The 12,110-nt window shown below is 37.8% G+C and overlaps 1 protein-coding gene across 3 annotated transcripts in view; it reads right to left on the bottom strand.

The window, feature by feature from the left end:
* Positions 1–7,248: 7,248 nt before the first annotated feature.
* Positions 7,249–12,110, bottom strand: part of smoc1 (SPARC related modular calcium binding 1) — a 62,536-nt gene continuing 57,674 nt past the window's right edge. For all 3 annotated transcript variants that reach the window (XM_072365957.1, XM_072365955.1, XM_072365956.1), the window contains exon 14: positions 7,249–11,112. In XM_072365957.1, coding sequence (XP_072222058.1) covers positions 11,073–11,112 — 40 coding nt within the window. In that variant the 3' untranslated portion in view covers positions 7,249–11,072. The remainder of the gene's footprint in view (positions 11,113–12,110) is intronic.

A 12,110-nucleotide genomic window follows, 5' to 3' on the forward strand; every position in this document is an offset into this window, starting at 1 on the left:
AACCAGTTTTAAAGAGTTAATTTCATCATCCTTTTCTTCACTGACATGTGCAGATATGACAGAGGACGGTTACCTAAATTTTACTCCAGTAGAACTTGACTCTCTTGTTGACAGCACTATAGTTTCAATGCGTACAACACTGGACAATGTTGCTCCTTGGTATAATTCACAGCAGCGTGCGTTAGAGCAGACTGAAAGAAAGCTGGAGAGACAGTGGCGTTCCTCTAATTTAGAAGAGTCTCAATTAGTCTGGAAAGATAGTTTAATAACGTATAAGCCCTTCGTAAAGTTAGAACTGCTTATTGTTCATCATGATAGAAGAGAATAAGAATAATCCCAGGTTTCTTTTCAGCACTGTGTCCAGGCTGACAAAGAGTCCGAGCTCTGTTGAGCCATGTATCCCTTTAACTCTCAGCAGTGATGATTTCATGAGATTCTTTATCAATAAAATTGTTTCTATCAGAGAGAAGATTGATGGAATCCTTCCCACTATTATCGCTGATGTATCATCCAGTGCAGCAGCAGCTTTAGAAGTATCTTTAGAACCTGATTTGTATTTAGATGGCTTCTGCCCAGTTGATCTCTCTGAGCTAACAACAGCAATAGTCTCTTCTAAACCATCAACTTGTATTTTAGACACAATCCCAACCAGACTGTTCAAGGAGGTTTTCCCCTTAATTGACACTTCCATATTGGATTTGATCAATCTGTCTTTGTTGACAGGATATGTACCTCAGACTTTTAAGGTTGCTGTAATTAAACCTTTACTTCAAAAATCTACTCTTGATTCAGAAGTGTTGGCTAATTAGCGACCTATATCCAAAAATAGTTGCAGCTCAACTTTGTGATCATTTACATAGAAATAATCTGTTTGAAGAGTTTCAGTCAGGATTCAGAGTGCATCATAGCACAGAAACAGCACTGGTGAAAGTTACCAATGATCTCCTCTTAGCCTCTGATAGCGGACTTGTGTCTGTGCTTGTCCTGTTGGATCTCAGTGCTGCATTTGATACGATCGATCACAGTATTCTGTTACAGAGACTTTTTATTGGGATTAAAGGAACTGCATTAGGCTGGTTTAAGTCATATTTATCTGATAGATTCCAGTTTGTTCTTTGTTCACACACCTGAGTAGGTCAAGGAGTTCCTCAGGGTTTTGTGCTTGGACCGATTATTTTTACGTTATACATGCTTCCATTAGGCAACATTGCATGGCATAAATTTCCATTGCTATGATGATACTCAGCTGTACTTATCTATGAAACCAGATGAAACCAATAGGTTGATCAGACTACAAGCATGTCTTAAAGACATAAAGACCTGGATGACTCAGAACTGAGCGCTTCAGGGAGAAATTGCCTAGTTATATAGTTACTCTAGATGATATTTCCTTGGCTTCTAGTTCTACAGTGAGGAACATTGGAGTTATTTTTGACCAGAATTTATCGTTTGACGCACATATAAAACAAGGTTTCAAGGACTGCCTTCTTTCACCTTCGTAATATTGTTAAAATCAGGAACATCCTGTCTCAGGGTGATGCAGAGAAACTAGTCCATGCATTTGTTAAGATTGGACTACTGTAATTCTTTATTATTGGGCTGTCCCACATATTCTCTGAAAAGCCTCCAGCTGATCCAAAATGCTGCAGCAAGAATTCTGATGAGAACTAACAGGAGAGATGATGTTTCTCCAGTTTTAGCTTCTCTTCATTGGCTCCCTGTTAAATTCAGAATAGAATTTAAGATTCTTCTCCTCACATATAAAGCTCTTAATGACCGAGCTCCATCATATCTTAAAGAGCTCATTGTAAGATATTTTCCTAACAGAGCACTTCACTCCCAAATTGCAGGTTTACTCGTTGTTCCCGAAGTTTCTAAAAGTAGAATGGGAGGCAGAGCCTTCAGTTATCAGGCCCCTCTCTTGTGGAAGAAGCTGCCAGTAAATTTCCGTGAAGCAGATACCCTTTACACTTTTAATATTAGGCTTAAAACGTTCCTTTTTGATAGGGCTTATAGTTAGGGATGGCTCATGTGATCCTGAAACATCTCATAGTTAAGATGCTATAGGCTTAGACTGCTGGGGGACCTCATCTGTCACACCTTTCCTCACTTTGCTCTCTTTTTCCCCCTGTTTAATTTCTCAAATGATATTATGTACATGTGACATTATTGTGGTTATTAACTTGTGTTTCCCTGTTCCAACAGGTATCGTTTGAATGGTGTTACGGTGTTTTTTCCCCCTCTTTTCTGTCTCCTCAAACCCCAGCTGGTCAAGGCGGATTGCCACCCTTCCTGAGTCTTGTTCTGCCAGAGGTTTCTTCCTGTTAAAAGGGAGTCATTCCTTTCCACAGTTGCCACAGTCATGCTCAGGATGGGAGATTGGACTGAAGACAACTTTCAGTGCAATCTGTTGGTTTCCTTAGCAAGGATATTGTTTTTGAATTGTCTCTATATGAATGAATTGGATTATTATGAAATTAATTCATTGAATTTCATTGGATTATGATTACAATAAATTGAATTCCAATTGGCTTGAATTGGACTATATTACCTAAGTGCCTTGAGATGACAATTGTTGTAATTTGGCGCTATATAAATAAAACTGAATTGAATTAGGCCATTTTTGAAAATGTATATTTATGAAAAAATTGCTTGTCAAAATAATTTATATCCTTTTGGAGTAAACACCGCAAAGCCTGTATTTCTTATCCAACCCATTCTCACTCCTAACTGATCACATGCTGACTGCACATGCCGACTGCATCGGCTTAGGATGCACAGGGTACCCCTAAAGCAACACTTTTGGCATGCAGTGTTTACAGACTTTAATGTGTACTTAAACGCTATAGTTTTCCATTTAATATATGACAAAATAGTACATAAGTACAGCAAAGAAGGTACAGACTAAAACTGAATGTCAAAAATAAACACAGAGGTGAAATACAGTGGTGTCAAGGTTGGACTCAGTATGTCACTTCCCACCACAGATGGTTAACTGTCAATATGCAGCTGTAGAGTAATTCCTTATGCACTGGAAAGTGTTGACAATGGGGTACAACGGGTGTCAAAAATTGACAGAAAGGACTTTTGACCTTCAATGTGTGAGAATGTGTCAGTATAATAGCAGTTTAACAGCCCAAACCTGGATACATTTTAGAATGTTTGGAGGGAACCAAAGAATAGTTTGATATTAGAATAGTTATTCAAATAGAATAAAATTGACAAACGAAATAACAAAGGAAAAGGACGGGGCAGGAACCCCTCAGAGTGTAGGCACTGGCAGTGGCAAGTGAGAACAGATCTTTCTTACTCTACCAATAAAGAGAAGTGGTCCAAATCCCAAGATGTGCAAAACTTGTTAGCAATCTTATTAATTTCTGTGATAGATAATAAATGCTCTGTCTGTGAATAATTTTGGATATGACATTTCAATAGAAAATGTTTTGACGTCATACTGCAATTACAATCTTAATCTCACATAAGGCTTTTCTATCAGTAAAACACAAGTTACAAGCAGCTCTTCAAGATCAAATCGCAATGTTAGCGGGACACGCACCTGCTTCATAAATAAATCCAAGATGGACAATTCATTTCATTGCCAAGATGTTCAAGCCAAACAAAAATAAAAGTATCAGAAGAAGGATGAACTTAATCACAAATGTTGAACGAGGAAACATTCCTCAGCCTCGCCACAAACTGTGCGCATGTTAACAATCTTCATAAAACTTGACTATGGAAGATATGTAAAAATGAATAGCAAGTGGTCCTTTGATCCAAGAGGTGATGAAAAGCAGTTTAATGCAATCCACAGGAAAACCTGCAGATACTCGTTGGTGACATACTTTCCCAAAGAGAAGTTTCTCAACTTTTACTCAATTTACTGCAGTGAAACAGAATCTTTACATAGTTAAGAGTTTGTTTCTATTTTCAAAATTGATCACTGGGTGGAATTTTGCAATTATTTTGCCTGCATGTATATTTACCTAAAAACTCCATAGATGTTTCACATACACACACACACACACACACACACACACACACACACACACACACACACACACACACACACACACACACACACACAGAAAGAACGAATAGTTAGCGTCAGGGGGTAAAATGCATCATCCACCTGCAAGCTCTGTTCCTGCAGCTGAGTTCTTAATCAGGGTGTGGATACGCCTGTCTGGAATGTGACCTTTCACCCCTGAGTCCTGGCCTCCTGGCAGGCAACCCCCTGACCCCACACTTAGGCAGCTGGGCAGGTGCTGGTGCCGGCACAGAGGGCATCAGACACAAATGGTATGCAGTGTGCAACATCACCCCTTCCCCCCTTCCCTACCCATGCACCCCCACCCCAGCCACTGCTAATGCTTTGCTATCACTGAAGCTAATGGCCCTCTCTAAATTACCTGTAATGGCATTTCTGATCCGCCTCTAAGTGTTTCAATGCACACCAACTTGTGGAAAATAGGAGGTCATTGTGCTGAACTATTATGTCCGTATTATCCCTGCAACTTTGAATCAGAAAAAACTTGTCTTTAGAACACATAGCCAGATTATAAATGGACCTGTGTTGATCTGCATTTTTTGCTTAAAAGTGTAATTATTTTCTTATTTGTTGTGTCATCTTTATTATTGATCCAATATGTGTGTCATACTTCTGGGTGATAAATAAAAATAGCTCTTTGTACTTCTTTGCATAGACAGAAAAAAATTGATTTTACCTTTTATGACCTTTGATGTTTTTAGACTAAAACCTGTTAGGTTTATTCATTATTTATAGAAGGATTATTCACTCTTTGCAAAAATGAGCACCTTCTGTAGGTTAAATAACAAAGTTATAAACCTCTTAAGGAATCATGCAGCACCTGCACTGCCCACACGTCACTTTCAAAACCCAAATTCCACCCAATGAAACCCCTCCGGCAGCCCGCCTAACCTCGACCCAAGCCTCAACAAACGAGAAAACACACGCACACATGCGCAAAGATCCTTAAGCAGCTGCGTCATTATAAAACTCTTTTGAACTTCACACTGGAAGTCAAATGCCACATGTGTCAGTGCAAGACAGATGTATTGCAGCTGCCATTTGGCTTAAGTTTCATCTATGATACCCACCATACAACCTCCCCCCCCCCATCCCAAGCAACCTCTCCCCAAGCCTCCCACCTCCCGTCATGCACTCATGCGCTGAGAACATCTGCACCTTTGAAGTCTCATCACTAAATTGGATGCACAAAGTATCAAAAAATTGATTGCTGAATTCAGCGATCAAAACGGGGAATTAAAAATAACTATAATTGTTCAATTGAAAAAAGTTTCCACTTTAAAAGTATTTTATAATGTTGTAAAAATGTAATGATAATTGCCAGTTTCTTTCAGACTTCAGCGAATTTTAAAAGGAGAAAACTTTAAAAAAAAATAAAAAATGTAAATGTTTGTTATCAGTTTGTGTAATTGATTTGACTTTTCTGCAGCATCATAGGTGTCCTTATGCATGCAGTACAGTGCAAATTTGTTGAGCCACCTTCCTTTTTAAAAAAATTGCCAAGAAAATAGGAAATGGCTGCATGGATTTATTGAAACACGTGCAAACATAGTGTTAACATGTACATAATTATAACAAGTTAGCATTTGGTATGACCATCTTATGTCTTAAAACAGCCTGAACATCCTCAGACTAACCTTTTTTGTCATTTCTTTAAGTAGTCTTCAGGAATAGTTCTCCAGGCTTCTTGAACGACATTCCAAAGCTCTTTTTTGGATGATGGCTTCCTTGGTCAATGATCCCATATGTTCTGGTCTGGGCTCTGGGGGTGGCCAGTACATCACTAATCATATTCCATTTTGTGTTTTTGAATCCAGGTATGCTTTTACTGTTTCCACCATATATTTTGGGTCATGATCGTGTTGAAAATTAAAGCTGTTGCTACTGAGATAGTTTCCAGATGGTGTCGCATGGTGGATTAAAATATTTTCGTACATTTCTGTGTTCATATTCTATTCATTTTGACAAGATCCCCAGTGCAGTCCCGAGCTATGACAGAGCCTTCATCATGTTTGTTACTTCCAGCCAAGATGGCTGTAGACACTGGACGTTGTACTTACTCTGTACATAATGATGATGATTTGAACAAAAAGTCTTGACAGCCACCCTACTTAGAGACCAATTCTGGTGAGGCTTTGGAGAAAAGGAGATGTATCAGTTGAAGGTCCTCTTTCTTATAGGCATCACTTTCAGATACTGTTCATCTGCAATAGATTTTTTTTTTTTGTCCTTCACTAGTTTACGTCTGTCAATCTGTGTTTATCTTTGGCATTTATTTGTAGCTGCAACTAACAAAATGTGAACAAATTAAGTCTAAAAAATGTTCTTTGCTAAATTGTTTATGTGTAAATACAACAATTATTTATACCTTGAGTTAGGTGCCTTTTTAATGGTCAAATGATACACAGATCAGAGTTAAGTGGCTTAACAAACAAAAGAACAAATTAATCTGAAAATGGTCATTGTCTGGACTGAAAATTCCTGAAAAAGCAGCCAATATCCAAAGAAAAATCTTGAAAGACAGACTTCAGAAAGCCTGGAGAACTATTGCTAAAGACCACTTGAAAAGATTTGTAACACTTTGAAAGAAGCAAAATATATAGAAATGAGGGCCTCAGACTTTTGCAGAGTACTGCACATGATTCAGTGAGAGAAGCTGTAAACTGCAGTGGAGCATTGTAACCATTTGGGGTCAGTGTGAAACTCTTTCTCCCCCTGTCAGAACCCTTGTTTTCTTTTACAACTTTAAACCCTTTTTGACTATCCAGACTGAGCAAAGTTAAACAGATGTGGTATGAAACAGTGTTAGGACCACTTGTACCATTTCTCTTGCTCTTTTGCAGCAGGATTATCAAGCAGTCAGAGATGTTAAATAAATAAGAAATAGCTGGCGTGTTTGTTTCTCTGCTGTTGTGAATGTAGAGCATCAGTCTTTTTCTCATTAAGGCTGCTTTGAATGTATGTCACAGGAGAGTACCAACATGTGCCACCCAAAAGAGTGATATCACCCAGGTGTAGGTGCCTGCTGGATGCCAAAATGCACTTTATAAACTCGTGGGGAGAAAAAAAGTTTGTTTTTGTTCCTTCTTGTATTGTGGAGCTTTTTCTGCCACAGGTTTATGTAGCTTAAGAATTGCAGTACAGCAATGTATGTTACATCGGACAAGCAATTTGGTTAAACAGCAGCCCACTGAGCCACATCGTTTTACATCAACAAACTTTATTCAGAAATGACATGTCTTGGTAATTTGTTTTCCACCAGATTTCATTTTCAGCAGTGAATAAGAAATATTTCAAAACATGTTGATCTTGATGATACGGCCGGGCGCAGGGCACAAGACAGTTCAGATTTTACTGTCAGGACAACAGTCAGCTGCAGCCTTTCTTTACACGTCACCCATCATAATTTGCAGCGATTGTCAGCCCAAGTTTGTTTTAGATCTTGCGTGAGATCTGCAGCGTCTGGAAGCACTTCAGCAGACACGCACCAGCTTTGTGTTCAAGCCTGAATTGAAACAGGTGTTCAGGACAAAGACGGGTTTCTTTTCTCATTCTTGGCATAAATATTCAGTTAAAATTAGATTGGACTTGTGATTGTAATGATAGATACTGTATACATGTATACACTGTATACATTCTTAAATGGTGTGTAGTGATGAAGACAGAAACTGTAAAACACAAGCAGGAGTAGTAAAATAACCACAGCACGGATCAAATAAACAGTCTTCAGGGCAGATAAAATGCAGTCCCATCTAAGCATTTCAATGTTTTTGAATGAGCTACCGTTAGAATCTAATGTTTGACATGATGTAAAAAGAGAAATAATATTGTTTGTTTTTTTTATACAAGAAACCAGAATGACAGTGAAGTACATGGATATGCAAATACCCCCAGTGAGATTTAGTAAACAAACAAACAAAGGTTATTGTACATATTTACAGCAGCCTTTTTCTCTTTTTTTTTTTGTCTCGTGTTCGTGAAGCATTGCAGTGACTCTTGGGAAATACACAACTCAAAACAAATTTTGAATTTGGGTTTTGAAAGCATTCAGACTTCAAAGCAAAAGCACTATTCTCCTATTTTGAAACTCAAATGTTATTTACCTTCCTGTTCAGTCATTTTCCTATTAATCTGACACCCTGAAAGGCATTTTATAGACTGGCTGCAGTGTTTAACAAAAGGTGGTTGAGCTTCAGTATGTGTGGTGGTTAGCGTTTCATAAATACTGACATCAGCTGTTGGAGGAAAGACAGTAACTGCGTTTGCATGCACAAAACCTCTGATGTTACTGGGGTGAGTCCAATATTTATTCTATGAACTGGAATTTGTAAATGCCACATCTTGCTTACAATAACTGGAGTAAACATGGTATGACAACTGAAATGGACTGATTTTCACACTCCTACTGAGCCATGTAAACACCTTACTCCATTTACTGGCTCGGTTTAGTCATCTGTGTACTGTATCAAAGGGAGTACAACTCCAATTCCAATAATTTTTTTTTGCTCTTTTTCCTCTTTAATTTTTGTGGTTCTTTTAATGTGTAGTTCTGTTTCAATTATCTCATCAAGCAGATAAAGGACCTGGCATATTTTCAAGATTGTCCAATAAAAACAAAAACATCAACCATGGCTCATGTGTTTAAGTAGAATAAAAAAAATAAATCTAGATTTTTGTTTCAAAAACATGCAAACTCTAGCTTGTGACATCATCAAAGCAACCAAAAAAATAATATGCTGTCATGTAACATTTGAGTTGTGATAGACAGTTCTCCTCATACCATGCCATGCATTGCATGTTCCTGCAGACCAAAATGTCCAACATGACCACCGTTGAAAGAACATGCAACAGCAACTACATGTGGTTTGTGAAAATAGCATCCAAGAAAATAATAATCATGTTGTAAAAAGAAACTATTTCAGTTTTCAAGCCCTAACCATATAGTTTTTATATCTATCTACCTTAACCAAGCCTCAACTAAAATGCTGTGTTTAAATGTAATAGGCAACTAGCAAAATTATGTTGTATGTTGTGCTGCAAAAAGAATGTATTTTAGCGCTTTCTAACCGTAACAAATTTGTTGCCTAAACCCAACCAGGAAGTGACAGAAGTGTCTTATAGTGGCTTTATGTTATTAAGCAAATGCAGCTCAAAACTGGAAAAAAAAAAAAATCATCATTTGTTGGTCTTGAACACATATCATGAACACACCAATGAAAGAAAGCGTTGCGTTAAACAGCAACATCTCATCCCTCTTCAAAATATCAACAGAAGGACTTTGTTGGTTTTCAAAGCGTTGAGTTGTTAAATGAGACATTTGAGAAGGACATTTGCTCTGATTTGGAATCACTTATCCTACTTATAAGAGCGGTACTTTACAAGACTGTTTTGATTGGAGGACGTGTTGGTTGTGGTAGGATGTATAATAATGTAAACCAGAATTTCAAAAACTTAACAAGGTAGTTTTGCATCCTACGTTTAAACAAGTAGTTTTAGTGCCTAAGCCTAACCAAGTAGTTGTGATGCATAAACAGCAAGTAAACCCAAGGAAAAGGGTGAATGACTGAAAATATTAAGTGAAAAAAAAAAAAAAAACAGTTTTCATATTGTGGTCTTGAACAGGAAAGGGCTGCACTTACTAGTGCCATCCACCCCACTCTAAGTATTTTATGGTTTGTTAAAGTATATGTATAAAGTATGAAGTAATATGTAACGTTGAAAACTGAAAACTCCTCAGTGCATACTATGCCCACAGGCATAGTATTTCTGGGTATGAACAAACTACTTAAGTGAATGTTTGGGTTGGAAGGCTTGTTGATATTTTCCCATGAGGTGGTGGAGACTTAATTATAGCTAAAAACAGATGTGAATTTTAGAGTTGAAATGAAAATATTACTTTGTGTGAGCTGTGTATGAAGGTGCAACTGACAACATTATAAGGCAATATTTTGGGATTGTGTCTAAGGTTTTTTACTTTCTCAACCCTTTATTTTCTCACAAACTAATCAATGCAGCTGTGATATTGGATCTTAGTTGTGCCACATCTGTGAATGGTTCAAAAAGTCTGCAAGAACAGAACTAGTGCTAAGGGGACACGTGGCTGTACAAGCACCAGTAACCATCTTTTAGGTTCTCACAGTCACTGTTTGTTTAGCTTTTTTTTTTTTTCTTAAGTCTTCCATCAGTAAGATTATTATGTTTTTATTTGCTAAACTGAGAAAAAGTATTTTGTAATACAGTATAACGGTCGGGTTATGCTGTATTAAAGGTTTTGGGTGGCACAAGAAGTACAAAAAGTATCCAAGTAAAGTAACAACCTACAACTAATTATCCCATACAGCTAATTATCGTACAGGATATAAACATCTGATGATTGTTAAGGCAAAAATATCAATACAATTAGAAGGATTTGTGCTAAATATGATCTTACAAGTAGGAGTCACAGTTTGATTGTGATGCTGGTCACTTAAAATTTGTATGTTCACACTGACATATCTGTTCTTTTTGAATACTATTTATCGAGCAACATTTGGGCTGAATGTAAGCTCTGTAAGCTCCTCTTTTGAGATTTGCCACTGGCCTGTGTGCCGCTATATGTAGCAGGGGGCGTGTAACTTACATCTAATAGCCACGCAGTGTGTATTATTGCCTGCTATTGTTAAATGAGGATAGAACAAACAAAAAAAGCAGACTGGACATACAGGAAGATGTGGTAACATACGCATACATGCTCCTCCAGTGGTGGTCATTTCTTTACAAATATATTCTCATTCTTACCTGGAAATTTTCAGTCACTTCAAGAGAAAAAAAAACATGTAAAAACAGATAAAATGTCAAACATAGGGAAGAGAAAGTGCAAATATTTTGGCGCCACTTTGTTTGCTTTTGTTTTTCTGTCTTCTTTGTAAAAAAAAAAAAAAAAAAAAAAAGGAACTTCAGGAACTTCTTTATTTTAATGCTCCATCTTTCGATTTCCTGTCAGCAAGCTTACAGATGCCTTCCCTCTATGCCCTCTGCTCTCGTCTCAGCTTCTTGGTCCTTCTCGTATCACACCAGACGACCTACTGCAACAGACAGACACAAGACAGGAAGGAGGGAGAAAAAGTTTTTACCTGTTTGCTCCAGTGTCCAGTGTGCAAATGTGTGAAGAAAAAGCTTTTGCATGAAAATAAGAGACACACTTGACCACACTTTAGTCAGTCACTTTAAGGACCAGCATGCACAATTAAATGTATGTAATTTAGTTTCTAAAACAACAACAAAAAAAACTATTTTATTTTGTAAAAAACAAAAAAGAAGACATTCAGTGACTTAAGCTGTTCTGCAGCTGTGCACCACCTACACACAGTTTGTCAAAGTGCACTGTAACATGTGCTTCCATTATGTTACAACCAAGCGCTATCTAAACATGTCTCTCGAGTCGTGTTTTGTGTTGCAGTCATGCCAAAACTGCCCAGGACAATGTGCTGCTCGCTCATCAATCAGACAAGTGGTTGAAGGGGGGACTGAAAGAGGGAAGGAAAGAAAAAGGGAGAGGCCTGGGAGAGAAAGAGATGGGTAAAGAGCTTAGATTGCTTACAGATGGCTGTCAAAGAGAAGCAGAGGTCCTCCTGAGCCCTGTTACAGCTAAAAATGTGTGTGAAGGTGTGTGTTTAACAGTGCTTGAATGTGTGTTTTCAACCATTTAAATTTGCTGGGTTCAAAACTGGATTGTGTTAGTGTAGGAGAATGTCTTTCTGTATGAGGTTGCATGTGCAGTATGTGCACACTCTGCTGGCCTAGATGAGGTTCTACGTGTTTGCAGTTTGTGGAGGTGAGGGTGGAGCAGGTGTGCTGCCTGTTAGATTGCTGGTCATGTGAGCAGTGAAATAGAAGTCCGACTGATTTCTCTCTAGATGCTTCCGTAGATTTTGAATAAAGTATTTACTACCAACTGTTCTGTTCAGACTTAAATACATCAAAACCCATATTCAGTAAATAATAGTAGTTACGGGTATTTATCTGCTTCAGCTTCAGTCAGCATTGATGGAAAAACATCTAGGTGGACATGCAAATTTTTAAT

This window comes from Leuresthes tenuis, unplaced genomic scaffold, assembly GCF_036924035.1.
Source record: "Leuresthes tenuis unplaced genomic scaffold, fLeuTen1.0.hap1 SCAF_15, whole genome shotgun sequence".
Classification (NCBI taxonomy): domain Eukaryota; kingdom Metazoa; phylum Chordata; class Actinopteri; order Atheriniformes; family Atherinopsidae; genus Leuresthes; species Leuresthes tenuis.